Source organism: Apteryx mantelli, chromosome 5 (assembly GCF_036417845.1).
Source record: "Apteryx mantelli isolate bAptMan1 chromosome 5, bAptMan1.hap1, whole genome shotgun sequence".
NCBI classification, from domain to species: Eukaryota; Metazoa; Chordata; class Aves; order Apterygiformes; family Apterygidae; genus Apteryx; species Apteryx mantelli.
In genome coordinates this window covers 35,829,240-35,848,351 of record NC_089982.1, presented here as the reverse complement: position 1 = coordinate 35,848,351, position 19,112 = coordinate 35,829,240, and the positions used below count along the sequence as shown (strand labels likewise).

The window sequence follows — 19,112 nt, the reverse complement described above, 5'->3', positions numbered from 1 at the left end:
TATTACTCACATTAGCATAGTTTTCAGGCAGAAATACCCATTCAAAATGCTTAAATGTTCAGGCGATATTTCGGGCATGGATGCCTAACTTAAGAGTACAGGGAAAATGACTCAAGAGGAAGCATATTGGCATGTCTGACTAAGTAAGAGTCCAGTATAGTGGATACATGCTGCAGTCTCCTGCAAGACAGGAAAGCACAATTCCCACTTTTCCCAGAGACTTATAAATAAAAAGTTTTCCTGTAATTTATACTTCAGCTGCTTTGCTTTAGTTAAATGTCTACACAGAAAGGAGAGATTATGCAAATAATTGTTTAAATACAAATGACAACTACATCTTTTAATGAGAAGATGCAGAACAGGCCAGCAAATCAAACAGTCTCTTAGGATACACGAGAATGAACATTGAAAAGTACAGTTCTGGAAGCATTAATGATGTATTGTAGTTTGTGTATGAGACAGCTACATCTGTGGTTTAATGGCAAAATCAGTTTGTGAGGTTTCTGCTAATGAGAGATGACATCATCAATACCACGGTAATATTAAATTTCAAATTCATACAGCATGAAAGTCATTAAGTCATTAAAGCACTATCATACTCAAGATCCTAATTTTATGGAACTATACTGCAGACAAAAGTCCTGGGGGGGGTGGGGAGGGAGGAAAGGGGATAGATAAAAGGTAGAGAAGAAAGAGGGAGTTCCAACATCTGCCACCTTGCACTGAAACCTTCACCACAGGATGAAGTCTCCCATGGACAGGTTCTGGCCCATACAGAAACTATCAGCTGAGGACTAAAGAGTTTGCACTGAAAAAGAGATTACATCTATCCCCAGCCATAGTACTGCAAAGCATCATTAGCCTTTTCTCTGAAAATTTCCTGTAGTGTTTGTTTTTTTGTTTTGTTTTGTTTTTAAATACCTTTGCCCATCACAGTTTTGTACCTAGCCTGTGCTAGGCTCAAAATACACATATGCGTCTACATAAATGGAGGCCCTCAACACATCTTAAGTATTAGTTTCTTTAGTCATCTTTACTTCTTCAGAGGCATACTCAGACCTTGAAGTATAACTTGTATTAATACACATTAACACCCAACAGAACACTCACAGAAGTGTTGCTAATAACTCTGGGGTGATGCAGAAGAAAGAAGAGATGCACTGGGATGACACAAAGAGGCACAAGTCTGGAGAGAAAGAAACCTCTACAGAAAAAGAGGAAGAAAGTCAGATTCATTCCTTGTAAAGACTTCTCTGTTTCTGTGGCCAAAATCGACAGCATAACATTACCATTTTTCTCCAACAGAGCCCAGTCTTTCAAATCAAGTGATCTGATCTCATATTCAATTAGGATAAAGAATGAGCAATAACAGAAGCAAATTAAAAACAAACCTGAGTATCACAAGCTGATCCCTTCTATTTCTACATCAAAGCAACCTATGCCAAAACGTGGTAAAACATATCAAAGACCAGCTTGGGAACTCTGGACAGGGGTAGTAAGGTAATTTTTGAACAACATTCAGAGTTCCATAGATTATATAGAATTGACAGTACAGAACAAATCTCGATTACCTAATTATGGTCTGGTAAATGAACAAATTTTGCCCCAAAGAAACTAATTTCTCTCAGTAACAAAAAATAAAATAAAATAATGATTAGCTACTACTTTTGTATTTACAATTTTAAACAAAGTACAGTCAGGATAGATGAGACTTATTCACATACAACTACCTATAGCTACAACTAAAGGAAAGGAAAAATGCTCAAATGTTTAGTTTCTCCTAGAAGGCTAGTAGGAGGTGGGCAGACTACTAGGAAAAAAAAAAGATCTTCCCTAGTTGTCTATCTCATTTCACAGACCAAATTCCAATGAGGGCATCTGCAAATGGGAACCTCTGCATAAACAATCCTCTTGTGTTCTTGGACCAAAGTCATCTCGGAGCTGAACTGCTCTTTTCTCCTATTAATAATATAGATTAAGAAAATTCTTTATAAAGCAAGTGATATTGCTAATACCAAATTACCTTAAAGACTGCAAACAATGTGCCCATTGGCGGTTTAGAATTAAGTTGGCTTGCTGACTTTTGCCCATGAAAAGTTCCAATTCATTTCTGATTCTCATTTAGTCATCCTCTTTCCCATTGGCATAAACAAAAGCCACAGGTTTTTTTACACAGTTTATAATCTGGTTTACTAAGGTTCAGCCTACCCTAATTTAAGACACTTGTCCATAATTAATCAAGCAATGTAAAACAACACTGGAACTAAGCAAGTAAAATTTATATTTCAGTTCAATAGGAGCCACCTGTTTCATGTCAAGACAAGACTTATGGTAGGGTTCACTTGTGAGGTTTTCAGATAATTCTCTTGTTACTAGTTACCACTGTCAAAACACAGAAAGAAGGATCCAAGAATCCAGTTTAGAGCTGGGTAGCAACCAGCAGGAATACTCACTGCCGAGTTCAACAAGGGTTTGCCAAACAATGAGTGATGTTAACACTGTCAGGGAAAGTTTCCTTCTTTGGCCTGTATTGGCTAAAGGTTGCAGTCACCAAATTAGGATTAAAACTGGGTCCAGAAGGAACAATTTAGAGCTAAATTTAGGTCTTAGCAGTAACCACCTGCCAGGACAGAGACTGAGTTGGTAGGGTCACTGAGTTAGGGCAAAAAGAAAAGTGAGCCAGAAGTGGCAGTGCATTTGGAAGCACACAGCTGGCTACATCTGCATCTCAGACAGACTAAGGTGAGTAGGAGCATGGAGGCAGGCTTAAGTCAGGGAAACTCAGCCAGCGACAGCAACAATGTTAGCACATGTACAGGGTTTAACAGCAGCCTATGGCTGCGGCTGGCATGAACTGTTAGGCACGAGGGAAGGTTTAGATAAGCCAAAGCCCATGTGCTAAGATCAGCGAAAGGTGTGTAAATTATTGCCTGACTGGATATAGTTTTGGAATTGACCACTGGGTTTAGGATATATTTCAAGCCAGCAGAAGCCCACATATTACTGAGTCTGGCAGAGCCATCAAGGTAAGTACAATCTCAGGTTTTTCGTTGGTATTTTTGAAAGTACAACGAATCAAGCAGGTGTGATCAGCACCTTGCTAGAATATTTAACATGCTTGCGTGCTAAAACCAGGCATTTAAAATTCAGCACACCCTCTTTTAACATGCAAGCCCCTATCCCAAAACAATTCTGATTATCGCTTAGAGAATTTAGTTGGTAGAGGCATAAAATGGTCACACAATTTAAAATGCAATGACAACTTCTGCAATTTTTCTTACAAAAAGGGATATTCTAATGCACTGATAATAATGTTAAATGTCAGGGCCTCCTAATTACTAACTCCAACAAAGACTCAATGTGCAATCTTGTCTAATCACTTGGTCTTTCACTTCAGCCATCTGTAAACAGAACTAGCAGCCAACCTTCCACGGAGGATGTTGAAAGACTAACATCTAAAATACTTTATGCATTTCAGGTTTTTTTTTTTTTTTTTTTTTTAAGTGATATGTAAGTTAAGGGGTTTAAGATAAATCTCCTGTTGATGCATTCTAGATTGCACATAGTTTACATGACAGAAGAAGCAATGCTACAAATAGAACACTGGAAAGCCATTACCAAGGATTTAAAACAGGTTGGAATTGGGCTGATTAAGTAAGCTATCTTACCTGTAATTTTTCTGATGATATTTCATGCTCATAGTTCCTTCCAACTGAATTTTCTAATGGTAAACCTAAATAAGGGAATTACATACCAAAGCTATCCCACACCAAACAGTTCATTGCACTAATACAGGTCAAATCAAGAATTCAGGTAAAAGGAAATTTCCTTAATTATTTCATACTGTTAACAATATGCAGAAGAATTAGTCATTACCAGATAGAAACACCACAGAGGGTGCATATATAAAAGCAATAACTCTCAATACTCCCCATCACATTCCATATCCATTTAGAATGATAATTACACATCTTTCTTCTGTGGCATAAAGGATCCCCAAAACACTAAATCACCTCACAGACAAACATCATCGTAACTTAGCTAAGGAAACAAGCAAAAATTGGTTAGGCTGTTTACTGACACCAAGGAATTCCCAACTCCCTATACTGCAAATATTGCAGAAGCGTTCCTGAGGGCTCTGATCCAGAAAAGAGCAACAGTCCATACGACATCAAAAGACAATTTGTGAAGTGACTGCTAGAAGAGAAAAGCAACAGGTTAAAGCAAACAAAGAACATGGAGGAAAAAGGAAAACTGAACTGGCATTGGCAATATTGGAGATTTTGTGAGGGAGGGATGCAGCTAGGAGAGAAGGCAATTTACTCCAGGGTGGGGAGAGCGGGGGAGCCACATGTCTATTGGTTTTGTCAGTAACTTATCAGCAGAGAGCCTCTCCTCCGTAACACAAGTGGCCTGTGGCAGTGCCATCAGTGGACAGCACTCATTCTATTCTTGCTCTGTTTTAGAGTAAATTACTACTGAAAAGGAAACAGCACTGACAGGTGCAGGGAAGCAAAAGAAAATTTATTTAAAAAAAAAGGGGGGGAAAGGGGGGGAAGGGGGGGAAGGGGAAGCTCTTCCAAAACCTAGCAAGACACTAGAGGTACATACTTCAGAAAGCGAAACTGATTCAGCCTTTATTACATCCTAGTAGCTGTAACCCAAACTATCTTTGGGACCCTCTTGCTAGCGTGTACTAAAATCCATGCTATTGCACCTTTCCTGCTATTACCTATTATCCAAACTAGCACATTCAAATTTGGGTGAGCGAGACAGCAATCTCTGACAGGCTATGGCAAGAATAATCTAAAAAGTCACTCTACTAAAACTTCTCAGAAGGAAGAAATGTAGAAGAGAGAAAAGATGACACATGCACAAGCCACTGAGCCACTCTCAACTATTTCCAAGCAGAATTCCTTCCTGGCTTCCCCAAGTGCCTCTGCTTGTCCTTTTGGGAATGCCATCCCGGCCCACCCATCTGAGCACTCAGACTGAAACTCGGCAGCTGCTCACATCTCTCTCAGCTACTACACTAATAATAGCATCCAGGAAGCAATGTTCCAATAAAATTATTCAATAATGTTCTCATGACATGCAAGACCAGCTCCTAACCACTATTAAAATGTAGGAATTTTCTATATTTAAAGAGGAATTGAAAGAGAAGGCCTCAAAAAAAGTTTCCATGATGCAGAATGGTTTCCTTACTCCAAAGGTAATTCTGTTTCAGCTTAAAGACAAAATCTCTTAAAAAAGATTTACTTTTGAATCTGAGACATCAGAAGCATACAGTCCTTTTTTGCGAGCTCGCAAGGCTTCAAGATCCTAAATGCAAGCTAGTTATAGCTATTACTATAGGAACTGAACCCAGAAAGTTTATACAAAAGCTTTAGCTATATAAAGATTGAAATTAAAACAAATCCTGATAGAATTGTTTGGGTTTTACTTGATGCTTTTGAAGCATTAGGGATTGGAGTTTGCTTGTTTGTTTTACTATATAGCAGAAGGGTTTTGCTTGTTTGCTTCTCTCATAAATTTCTTTAAAAACACTGTCAATTTCCATTTAGAGAAAATCTACTATGTACCAGGAAGAAGTTGGAAGAAAAAAGAAAAAAAAAAAAAAGCTAATGCAATCCAGTTGCTTGCTCCAGTCAAAACAAGACTACTACTTTTCTTGACTGACATCTTAATTTCTAATTTTATTTTCAAATGCATCGACATTAATAACGCCAACTTAATTCTCAATATCAAGTCAATCAAGACTATTTCTGTTGTAAACACAATACTTTAAAAATTTACAAACAAAAAGTACAATGAGGAAAAAAATTCCTAAATTAAGCAGATTTTGCAGTAACTTTACAAATACAAAGTGAGTTTTAATTTATCTGTATGGCATTATAACAAAATTGGCATGTCCCAATTTTTCTTCACAAATTAATACTTTCTATAAAAAAGTGAATGACTGTATGCTATAAACTTTAGAAAAGCTGAACTGCTGACTTAAATTTCCACTTGAACAATATGTATGGCGAGAGCAGGACAGATGCTTTCTGTGTTCATACTGCCATACCTTCCACACTGAGACGTCTAAAACATTACTGTAGGAGAATACGACACATTCTCCTATCAGTCTATTTTAAGCTAATTTACGTGAAGAGGATTTAAAAAAAAAATTTTTTTATAATTACCACTCAATTCAAATACTGCCTACAGAACAAAGAGCGGTGAGTGCGGTCTTGCTTAAAGCAAAACAGATGCTCAATGCTTCTCTATGACACTTCAGTATTTGTGAAATACTTCATAAACAAGTCTCACCAAATTTCAGGCACAAGCTTAAACGGCATTGGAAAGAAAATGATAAAAAGATGAAGGGTTTGCCCAAGTCACTTCTCTAGATCCAACTTGCTTTTCTGTCCATATCATAAAATTATCCAATTATAAGAAAAGCCAAAACAACTTTGGCCTTTAAGGGAAGAAGCTTGATCATTTCATTCATTCAATTCACTTTTTTGCCACCTAGCATCTGGTTGGCACTATGAAAATACAAAGCTATATGCTTTGTGCTCTATACTATATGCTCTTTTTTTCAAATTATATAGTGAAAGAGTCAAATCAGTTGCAAGAGGAATAAATAGTGATCTATATAGGCAAGATGTGGCGAGCAAACAGCATATATTATGCTTGCCTCCAGATAAAAACCTACTGGTATGACAGATGGAAAGTTCACCCCTTAATTTAATTTATCTTGAAGATGTAACAAAACGTTTCCACTATTGAAAGAGCCTCAGGACTGGCAACAATGTATAGTAGTGATTTAAAAAAAAAAAAAAGGCCCTATATATGATACAAATTATCTTGAATCAAAATATAAAGTATTTTTCTAACTGAAAAAGAAGAGGAATTCATACTTCAGTCACATTCCAATTACTGACATGTAAAAGTGGTTACTGGAGATGAGAAGGAAGACAGAATTTCCAGAAAAGTAAATGCAAAGTATCACTTCTGACTGGTCTCAAAACTACATTTTCAAACTTATGTTTGCAACTAGGACAGTAGCTTAAAGGAGTTCTATTTCTTAAATACAGACATTAAGAACTGATTTTCAGCTAGGTCAGTCATCATGGGAACCAGGCCAGATACAGACACAGCCCTTCTCATGGGTCTTCCAAGCTGCCAGTCTTTAGCTTTAACCCTCTGGGAGGGCATTTCCAGTGATCATTCTCTCAGAGCAGGTCCCACTCCTTGAGCACAACCTAGAAATACGGCCACCAGTCCCCAAGTTGGGCTCTGCAGGGGATGGACGAGTCTTTCCAAGTCAGAGAAAACATTTCAGCTTATCTGAAGCTGTGGCCTCCTGGCTTACCTAGGTCCCAGTCTCCTTTGGTTTTGCTCTAGGCCCTCAGCAAAATTCATCTGAACAGAGGGCCACAATCCTACACGTAAGACTCAAGGGAGTAACACAGATGTTTTCTTAGTTCATTACATTACATAGAAACCTGAGCTGAATTTCTGAGCTTAGCCTCATTCCTCCAGAAAACATAGCTAAAGACTGCTGTAAGAGGAAAGAAACAGGTGCCAAAAGGAAATTTATACAGCTGATTAGCTAGATCCCCGGGCCCTACGGAGGAGTGCCCCCATCCAGGTGCCTCCCTACAGAGTCTCAGCTGACAGGCACATCTGATGCTGGTAGACACACACGCGCATGTTCCATAAAAATTGCTGGCCATGGGACAGAGGAGTGTTTGGGGATTCTTTTTAGCATGCGCTACTGTTTCTAGAAGTAAAAGAAATTACAAAGGATTCAGTATGTCTAGGTAGTTTTATTTCTTTTGGCAAAAGCGCTGGATTTTCTGGAATACCATAAGAGTGAGTCAGAGGCAGAACAGGAATTTAAAACTGTGCATTTTAAAACAACTGAAAATATAAAGGAGAAAAGATGCGAGATGTACAATAAAAGTACAGTAATATTACCACAGAGCAAGAATGTTTATGAGCAGAAAAATTATCCTGGAAGAATGTAAGATTCAGTACAGGGAAGCATCCAGACATGTTGAACTGACAAAGCTAGAGAAACAGTTATTTGGCTTATAACTGTGCTTGTCAATAGGACCAGGTTTTTTTCTACATAGAGAGCATTTAACCTGACATTTTAACATGAAAAAAAGGATTACCCATGTAAATTAGACTGTTTTGTGTTTTCAAAGGACTGATGTGTTTCAAAGGCTGACACTGCACAATGTTCACACAGTCTGTTACAGAAGTTACAAACTCAGCCACATCACAGACTTCTAAGAACAGTGACCCACTGCCAAAATGGTATTTTGAAAAGTTTCTTTCAAGTCCTTAGTGACCTGGCATCATGCTCCCTGCACCTGTCTGCAAGCTGGTATTTTTCTTTTCTAAAGAAGCCTTTTCTAAGGAATCACATTTTCATTTTAATCTGCTACAAGTGTCCATACCAACTTTTTAAAGATTTTTTTTGTTTTATCATATCTACATTCAAATATTATTAATTTTTCTAAAGCACACAACTCATTTTCTGATGACTGACAAAATTACAGGTTAAGACAAACAAAAGTAAAGCTCTCTGCCTCTGCTTAGAAAGATAAGAACTTGGACAGAGCCCAACTTTTGAGATTCAAAATTACAGTCTAATTCTCTAAGGCTGAAATGCTACAAATCCAACACAAAATTCTTTACCATGAATTCATTCCTCACTCCACCTGTATATATCAGCCTAAAGGAGAAAACAGACAAATTTTAAAACTAAAAAACACTTACCAGCAACAGAGTGACTGAGGATGTTCTCCTGGACACCATATGCACAAGACCTCAAGGGCGCAACTCTGAGACACAGTCCCACTCAGTTTTGTCCCTGATACTCAATTTTCCTTGCCAAGTCAAAAAAAACATTTTTTCCCTTCAAGGACATAAAGTCCCATCCAGCTAGCAGTATATACCAAGGCTAGAGAGAACTAGAGGAAACTATTTTGTAGGGTTAGGTCCTGTTTAAAAAAACAAGAAAGAAAAGAAAAAAGAAAGAAAGAAAGAAAAAAGAACAAAATAAGAAGAAAAAGAAAAGAAATGCAAGGGGGGGCAGGGAACAGATCTACTGAGAGAGTCAAAGGCTCCCCTCAGACCTACCTAATCAGCTGATAACTCCCACCTGGCCAGTCCTCTAAACTAAACAGGCAACAACCAGCAACAGCAGCACATTTCTTCAAAGGTGTGAGCAGTAGTAAAACCACACCAGTTTAGTAAGACTATGATTTTTCACCTCTCTTTAGATTAGATTTTTCCTCCCACTGCTTCTTTCCCACAGAGGAGAATCCCAACATGAACAGTTAACAAGTACTTCTGATTTGGCCTTGGCCTGCTATAGTCACATAGCTTCTAAAGGCCTGAATTTTTTCTATTTTTATCCTGAAAGATGAGGAAGCACACAGAAAAAGAAAGAGCAGGGAGAGGAAATAAAAACAGACAGAACAGAACAAATTAAAGGCACTCATACAAGAACAGGTACCTCAGTCAATGTGTGCAAGCAGGTATGGAAAAAATAAAACATAACATTCAGTCTCTCTGTCAGAAGTCTTTGAAAATGTTTGTTTAGAGAAAGAATTTGAGAATAGCATAAATCCAGCCACAGCTTTCCCTTAAAGTATCTCAATTCCAGTATTTTCTTTCCCACCAAGATACCTAAACATGGATTTTGGATACCAGGTATACATCAGCATCCTAGGCATACAACACAGGACATTTTTAATTGCACCCACTGTAGCCGTCCTCTCTTCCATGAAAGTTACAACCATAGGGTACAACCTCCACAGGATCTGGCAGGATGGAGTATGTGTGCCTATCTCAACTATTTCTTTTCAAAATCAGGTGGCTTAGTTTAAACTGTCAAAGAAGGTGGGTTTGACTTAGCAACAAGATAGATTTGGGGCACTGATTAAAACTGTCAACTACCGTGGGTGGCAGCACCACCAGAAGAGAGATATGACAAATGATATGAACAGTAGTTTCTTAAACTATTCTCCCAATATGTGCTCAAACTCTTCTGAGCATATATTTTACACTCACCAGATATTCCAGAAAAGTATTCAACTGCTCATAGTATCCTAATCCCCCACATCAAAAACATAAAGGCATTTAAAAGGTGGTCAAAGCACAGAGTGTGTCATGACATCTCTATAACAATTGTCATAGTACAGTCAGTCTGGTTTGGAAATTCAAAAAAGTAGCATTAGAGAGTATCTCTAAACTTTAGACTCAAAAGGAAACCCCATCAAACATAAGCAAGTCATAAAAATTCCCTTGAAAAAACCACAACGCAGCCTATCAAAACATTATGATTAAAATTGGCATCGTAAAACAAAAGAGCAAAAGGTCTGAGTGAACTATATATATTAATTACGGAATATTAAAAAACAGCCGAGTGTTTGGGGGAGAAGTACTGGGACACAGCTCTTCTCTGCCATTCCAAAACATGCTTCCAGTCATTCCCCTTTGAAGTGACAGCACGGCACCTAGCCTGAACACTATTCATTTTACTGCAGATCAAAAGAAAAGAACAGAACACTCTGGGAAGATCCTCTCCCCTCTCTGGCCCCATATAAAAAAATCAGTACATCTCACATAAAGAAGTTGTGTCTCACTAAAGATTATGAAACCCTGTTGATTTTAAACAGACTTCAGAACTGCTTCCTGTGTCATGAGCTCTGCTTATTAAAACTTGCAGCATATTTGCAACACGCAGTTAACAAACATGCTAATTTTAGAAGTGGAATACTCCTGCAGCCTTAGCAGTGGATCCATTTTTCCTTATTCAGTTACAAGCAGGTGTTTTCACTCTACAGACTGTAGGGCAGATGAATCCTTCTTTAAACTCCTTAAGATGGATTCAGATTCTACAGAATTCAATATTACATTTCCAAAGCTTGTCATTAAAAAAGACAAAACACAAGGAACAAACCTTCCAATACAATCTACCAAACAACTTCTTTAAAAATTACAAACAACTTATTTCCAATGTTTTCTCATCCTGAAGACTAACAACGACACTAAGTGCCATTGTCTTCTTTAATGTCCATTTACATAGTTGATCTAAAGATGAAAATTGACATATTTCCATAAAATAATCAAAAGACAGAATCATCAAGAACCATCTATCACATCATCTACCACTGAGAAAATTCATGTAATAGCAAATATTTTATGAAATCACGTGTTTTAGTTCAGTAGCACAGTGCTCTTCCAGAAAAAAAGTGAACAGTGGAACATCTACAGGACAAAGAAGGTAATGGAGCAAGTTAGTAATCCAAGCTAAAAAGACATGATTCAAGATGACAAACTGGCATCCTCCACAGAATGACCCTGACACTTTTTATAGCTACTGACACAGCAATGAATGTCTTACTTTGGGTGGAGCTAAAGGCAACATTTCATAGTGTATTTTCTTAAAAGAAAATACTTCCCTGATCCTTATACAGAAGCAACTTTATCTACAAGCAGAAAAAAAGTTAGTCACTGTCTTAACTAATTAGGTCCTAACAGGGGTGATTAGCATGGTGGAAAGGGAAAAATCAACATGCTATTATGTTATCATAAGTAGTCCTTTCTTATGGGGCCCAAAATATCTATTTGTCTTAGCCTTCTCAAACGTGTATTATTGAGTTGAATTCCAAAAGAAAGCTTTATTTAAAAAAGGAAATATTGCTCAGTAGCCTTTGCAGTACAGGATACAACACTGCTAGGGCCCAGCAATACACAGAATATTTTCCATCTCAGGGGCAATCTTTCATATTGTTCATTTAGAGCATTTCTTTGCTTACTGTTATTACACTTAAAGTATGAATTGTAACAGAAATAAAGCTCATTTTTGAAGTAAGAATTTAAAACTAAGATGGCCCTCCAAAACACTAAATTCAGAGAGTTAATAAATCCCAGCTCCCACTGAATTCAAGATGAATTAAGCAAAAACAGGAGTCTAAGTAACCACTGTTGACTCAGGAAGTTTTGCGCACAACTTCAACAAAGGCCCTCTTGCAATATTCCGGATTCTCCCCTTTGTTAAGCTAGATGACATTAGTTTTTACTCAGTCCTCAGATTCTTTCTAAATCTTTAGTGAATACCCATTTCTGTTACAGAAGTTATTAGTGATTCTTATATTAACTGTTTTACCTTACTTCTCTGATGTGCACTGGAGAGGCAGTAGAACAACATTTTTATATAAAGTAGCAGAAAACTCCCAAGACTTTGAGAGCTGGCACACATTATACAACCAGCTACGTGGCTTCATAAATGCAGATTACTCTAAAGAAAGCCTTACATAATGGACATTTACTGCTTCGGGAAAAAAAGCACTATAGTTCAAGTGATCTGACTGCCTATTATGCTGAGCTGTTATGAAAACTACAATAGTCTTTACTAATGACATCCATGCTGGGTCAGACCAAAAGCCCACCTACACTAGAATCTGACAGGTCAACCAGTACAACATACTGAGAGAGCTGGCCAAAAAATAGGTGTCTGACCAACTCAGACATCAAATTGTGTTCTGGATTTGGATTAGGATTTTTTTTCAGTCAACTTCTTTAAAAGAAAGACACAGCATTATCCTGCTGAGTCAGGGATGGGATTAGAAAGGGCTTTATTTCCATTGTCAAAATGATTTCCAGCCTGCTTATCTTCTTGATGGCAAACTTGTAAAAGAACAGCAACTAATAACTAAGAACATCTCTGCGGGAAGGAAAGAGAAATCACTATTTTTTCTCAGGCGTACGAAACACTCCCTGGAGTAAGTCCTCAGACATTCTTCAGTAACGATTACCAGTAACTCTTTATATTCCAACAAACTGTTTCTACAGATGAAAGAAATTTGGTTCTTGTTTTGTATTCTCTGTCTGGAAGAGTGCAAGGAATAGCTCTTCTGTAAAATACAGAAAAAAATAGCAATAAAATGTCACTAGATGCCTTAGCACACTGCCTGAAGACACTAGTTGCTGAATACTGAGAATATCTATTTTCCTCCTCTGTTGCACCAAAAACAATGGCCACCCAGTACCTTCCAGAACATAGCTCATAAAACAAAACTTCAGGGTACAGTAGGAGTTACCCTGTTCTCAGCCAAAACAGAGTGTGCACAAAACTAATGAGACAGATTCACCTCGGTGAAACCTGCATAATCAGGCTGCTGAATAGCAAGTTTCTCAGGACACAAATGAAGGTGGCTCCTCCGGATTCCAGCACAAGTTTTCCTAATGATAAGAGTATTTGAATAACATGGTGTTCATGTGGTAGTAGATATAGGAGATCCTGTCTTTATGACGCATTTCAGCCAGGGGATGATCTGCAACCCCTTCTAAGAGGCAACATCCCCAGGCTGAGAGACAGTGCTCATGTGGGGCACCCTTCCCTATCAAACTTTGTTTGGACTTTCCCTGGATGGATGCTATATAAAGACCATCCCTTGAAAGTCTCTAAGGAACTCCAGTTTTCTATTTTCCCAGTTTCTCCCTCTTTCCTCTTCATAAGCCTGCTACTAAGTTGCTACAAATGACTCAGCCTGAATTCTGCTCTCATCTGAGTCTAAATGCAAGAGTAGTGAGGCTCTGCTTTCAGCAATACAAAACAGCTGTGGGTACACACTTACAAAGTATCCTTTGCAATCTCCCTATAAGCTGCCCAGGGTTAAAACCTACTCTCATGTCAACTCTTCCTACTCCACCCTGAGGGTGGAATCCTCTGTCTCCTAAAAAGTGACAGCTCTTGATATATGTTCATGGAAAAGTCTCACCTTAAAAACAAAACAAAAAAAACCCACAAATCCCATACTCACCTCAAGTGACCACAAATTGGACCAACATGGGGGAAGAATAAGGATGCAAACACACAGTATTTATCCAGTATGTTCTTTATCTTCCAACAATTTGCAGCTTCGGGATATCAAGAGCTCATAACCAAACTTCTCAAGTTCATGTTTTATTTTGGAATAAGGACCTACCTATCAGGCACCTTTAAATTCAGTTTCTCTCAACAGAATAACAACTAGCTCTATCCAAAAGTTATTTATAAACTATTTTGATCCTTGGTCGTTTAACTGGACTGGAATCCCTTGAGAAATATCATATTTCTATTTTAAAAGGCATATGTATGTACTGTCTTGTATTTACTGATCATTAACAGTGGGGGGTGAAAAAAACAAATTTAATTGTAATAAAAATGAAAGGAAGTATCAGTTCACACTTATGCCATATATTGTTTATTCATTCTTCCAATATTTAGTTTGAACTAGACAATTCAGTGATTCAAACCATTACACAGGAAACAAGAGACAGCTTTGAGTCAGTCTTGTTTATCTTTCTATCAGATTCTTGAAACAATTGAGACTTAAAAGTGTGAAGAAACATTTGAAGTATGCCTCATACTGGAGACTGGAAACTCAACAATTTTAAGAGTGCAAAAGAATTTTTTTTTTTTTTAAGCAATATAGTTCTGTACTGAGAAAGTCAATTGTGCTGAGTTCTGGGAGGAAAATATACTCCCATACAATTGAGGGGACAAATGGAAAGAAGCCAGAGAGGATCCACATCAGGTTACTGGTTTGTCCTGTGAGACTCCTATGATTAGAGGGAGTGGTAGTGGTATCTGCTTACCATCTCTCAAGATGCAAGCCAGTGCAGGCAGCATCGGAATCATTTATAGTGTTGTCTGCTAAACAGGAAGTGGGACCTATTAAATAACATCGGTTTTATTCACACCTAAAGAATCCTCATAACACTTCTTGTAAGCCACTGCTTTACAAGTAAAATAAGAAGAGTATAATATTGAGCATAGTTAAGAGAGGAAAATGAAGTCTGTGTGCAATCAGTTCATTTCCTACAGACTTAAAACAACATCAGGCCTCCTCCAGTTTATATAATATAGCCAGTCAGAACTGTATTATGCTCACATATTGATTAAAACAAATGTAATTTTTGCCATTTATCTGATTCTAGAAATAGAGAAATATTTTAGCTATTCTCAAGATGACATTTTTCATTCAAAAGACCAAACCAATTTTCTAAAACTTTACTCATCTGTTGACTGAGTAAGACAGAGTCACCTAAACTCTAGAAGTGCTCTGTTTCACTACCATGTTCTCTAGGCTGTGGCAAGCCAGTTTTTGTGCAGAAAATGCAGTCTTGACAGGGATGAACAGCTCTGTCTAGACCACTTCTTCCTGACAGTAATCAGAAACAGGTTCCTCTAGGAACTCAGACATTGATGTCTGCTTCCGAAAACACAAGAACATTATACTGCTCCTTGTGTTTTCTCTGATTCAGTTTGTCTTTTAACCCTTTGAACAGCAGCACTGCTTCAGCAGCAGCATCGGAAGAGCACCCAACTTGCTCTAAACCTGTCACACTGGGTACTGTGAAAGGGAGAGACAACTACAGAAACCCAAAATGCGTAAGGAAGGACCTAACCTCTGTTTCCACTTCTCAAACATGTTGACGCACAGGCGTTTGAAAGTAAGAGGCACAGCACCTAAACTCAAGCAGACAATTTCTGACTAGAATCTCAAAAGAAAAGGAATTGCTTAGATCTGAACAGTGGGCAGGATTTCAGACAGCCTCTCTAAATATTTCCTACAAGCTAGCCCTAAGTATTTTACCAAGCACGCTCAGCCCAGGTGGCTCTGTGCTCAGGACACAGAGTGCCTTGGCTCCCATCCTATGCAGCTAAGTCTGCCATGCATCATGAACCAAGCCAAAGTTACTGGCACAGGATTCTGTTGTGGACAGGAGGCTCACAGAAGTTACTATCCACCACCATCAGCTGCAGATTTTCAAATTAAATTGTGTGCATGTAACTGTACACAAGAAACTGAGGGGTTTTGGTAGTTGCCAAAATATTCCATCTAGATGCTTGAGGAATAGAAGCAAGGTGGAATGATTTCCCTTTACCATTCTTATCCAAGTTTAGGGGCACTTTTTTTTATTTTGTACTCCAAATTAAGATGATTAGTACTGACACTTCAAGTCACAGATTTCAAATAATCTTCAAGAAACACATGATTTGCAAAAACTGAAAATAAATGATCAACAAATAAGAGTTACAAACAAGTGAAAACTTACGGCACTTTATCTTTTTTACCCATGCACATCAAACAGACCAAAATAGGAAAGAATATGTGTTTATTTGCATAAAATGTGCTATCTCAGTTTTAAAGACTCTCATCATATCCAGCCAGCTGCATTGCCCCAACCATTGACTAAATCCCCATCAGTTTACCCTAAAGGCAGCATCTTCAAACCTGTGGTTCTCTGCCTTTAAAAGTTTTCCATGATATCAAAAATGCAGCATACTTTTGAGAACACAGTGCCAGGGTGCTGCATTAGTGATTTATATGGATAATTGGTAGAGTTAATCATCCCAGTAGACATTTAGGAGACTGTGCTACTATATCTGAAGTTAAATAGAAGAAATTACATTACCACAATACTATATTAAGAACATACATTAACATGGTCGTTCAAGACAAAAACAAGATTTCCACAAAACCACAGCATAGCTGCCCTTATACATATATATTCAAGGAGTAAAATGCAAAATTAAAAGTCAACATCAAATTTTAAGAGGCCAAAGACAGAGCTGGCAACTAGCGCTGTCACTGCAGAAATAAGTCTTGTAATTCCTGAAGGTACTTAAAATTTTTGCAAAAGTGCAGCTTCAGCAGCCTCTCCACAGGTTACAAACACATATACATGTACATCTTTATTTCAAGATACGCAGCTCACAGTTGCTCAGCTTGAAACACACTGGCAAAACTTGAAATCGAGTCTTCTCAGCAGATTTATTACACATTTAACATCACAGGCTCGCTTCGGGCTCTGTACCGGCAAACACATAAGCCAGGCCGCGGCCAAGAAGTCGGGCAGATGCCACCGGCGTTACAGGAGGTTGAGTTATCCAGCACTGCCGCCAGCCCCAGGGCCGCTACCCTTTCCCACGACGAAGGGCTGCAGGGGGCCCATTTCCCCCAAACGGCCGGGACGGGCCCAAGGAGCGGGCACGCCGGAGAAACCCGGCGAGACCTTGCCGTCACCTTAAACTCGCTGCAACAAAAGCAGCCGCCGCTTGCTTAAAGGTGAAACCTCACGGCCGAGGAAGGTGGGGGGGGGGGGGAAGGGGCTACAACGGCCGGGGACCCCCGGCTGCGCCACGGGGCCCCGCACGGCCCCAGCGGCGACGCGGGGCGGCCCCGGCCCCGGGCGGGCGGCGGCGAGCGCCGGGGCAGGGAGCCGGCGGCCGGGGCAGCCGTACCTCCCCCCGCTACCGCCACTCCCCGCACACTCACTTTTGGTGGCGGCGATCAGGTTCTTGCCATCCTTGAGCAACTCCTTGATGAACTTGTTGGTTCTGTCCAGCTCGGCCTCGTGGGCTCGCACCCGCTCCCTGAACCAGGGGCTGTCCAGGTAGCAGTCGCTGAACTCCAGCGGCTGCAGCCCCATGGCTGCCGCGGCGCCGGGGCTCGGCTCCCCGCAGACCCCTCCCGGCTAAGCAGCGCCAGCACCAGCACCGACCCCCTCGGCAGGCGGCGCGCAGGGCGCGTCCCCAAGGCCGCCAGCCCCGCGGCGGCGAAGCGGGAGCCGCGGCCACAAAGGCAGAGCGGCAGCAGCGGCTTCCCCCGCGCTCGGCTGGGCGCGGGCAGAGGCGAGGCGAGGCGAGGCGAGGCGCCCGCCAGCACCGCCCTCCCCGCTGCGAGGGGCGGTGCGGCGCGGCCCGCTCCCGGCAGCCCCGCCACACCCGGCCCAGCGGGGCAGCCCGCCGCGCCGGGACCCGCCTCCCTCCCTGCCCCCGCGGCAGGCGGCGGCGCGCTGAGAGGCGGGCGGGCGGCCGTTACGCAAAGGCCCTCATGCCACGGCGCGGGGAGGCGCGCGCGCGCGCCGCCCCCGACCCTTAACGGCCGCCTCACCCCTGCGCGGCGGCACGTGCGCCGGGTCTGGCCCTCCGCGGAGCTTTCGGGGGGAGGGGCTCACAGCTGCTGCCCCCGTCTGCGATAAAATGGAGACCTGAAGCGCCCCTAGTGCCCCGCAAGGGTTTTCTCGCAGCCCGTCTCTCTCTCTTGCAGGCTCGCAGCGGTGGGGAGGAAAACCCAATAGCCGCCCTTCAACACCCGCTTCCCCCCCCCGGCCGTAGAGGTGCGTCCCGACTCCCGCAGCAGCTGCCAGGTACCGCAGAAACTTCCAGAAGCCCATCTTGCTTGGAGGAGGCCCCCGAACAGGGGCCTGGCATGGTTTGGGGGCAAATACAGGCTCCAAGGTGGCCAAACCAGATGGCTTAGAGGGCATATATGGCCAAAAATCCAGTATGTTGCCCCATTTTGACACAGGTTTTCTGTGGTGTGTCCAGCAGAAGGCAGTTGGAGCAGGAGATGAGGCTGCCATGGCTTGAGTTATGATGGATGGTTTACTAAACAGAAACGTTGTTAGGCCTTCAGAGAGGAGAGCAGGTTCGTAGAGGAAGGAGGTATAAAACTGCGCACAAGCTGTTTTGTCCCTAAGTTAGTCATGGTTTCATTTTAACCATGACCTGCGTACTTTGTGATGATCTGCCATTGCAGAGGGCTAATGTTGCTTACTTGTAGGGTCTGTCCCTATCTTCTGCTCTCGTATCTGTGTATGGAATACTATTAGGGTAAAGAGTAATGTTGATAAAGAGTAAAGCCTCGCCTTTATGCTTTCATTTAAAAAACTAATACAGCTGTAATTCTTAAGAACAAGTATTGTAGAAGTCTGTTTAGCCCAGTGCTAAATTTTTTTGAGACCGTTAAAAAAAACACATGAAGAAAACAGAAAAGGGTAATAATTTTACCTGTATTTATAAATAAAACTTCACTGTAACTTCATGTTTTTGAAGGCTTGTGTTTAACAGCAGTGCGATTCATAGTGATTTGGTGGGACTTTTCTAGATGATTATGGGGTATATATTTTAGTTGTGAAGATATAGCTAACCTTCCACTTTGTACACCACTTTATTTCAGCTTCTGTCTTTTGGTAGAACTATTATTAGCTCCTGCTCTGTTTGAAGTTTTGCTATTGATTTTAATTTTATTACTGTTGGGCACATG

General features: G+C 40.6%; 1 protein-coding gene across 5 annotated transcripts in view; it reads right to left on the bottom strand.

Moving 5' to 3' along the window:
- The window catches only part of ARHGAP10 (Rho GTPase activating protein 10), a 153,755-nt gene extending 136,046 nt beyond the window's left edge, over nucleotides 1–17,709 (bottom strand). For 3 of the 5 annotated variants that reach the window (XM_013951699.2, XM_013951700.2, XM_067297800.1), the window contains exon 1: nucleotides 17,340–17,704. In XM_013951699.2, coding sequence (XP_013807153.1) covers nucleotides 17,340–17,493 — 154 coding nt within the window. In that variant the 5' untranslated portion in view covers nucleotides 17,494–17,704. Of the gene's footprint in view, nucleotides 1–17,339 lie in introns of all 5 variants that reach the window. The other 2 variants (XR_001293905.2, XM_013951702.2) reach the window with 2 other exon arrangements.
- Between the last annotated feature and the right edge of the window lie 1,403 nt (nucleotides 17,710–19,112).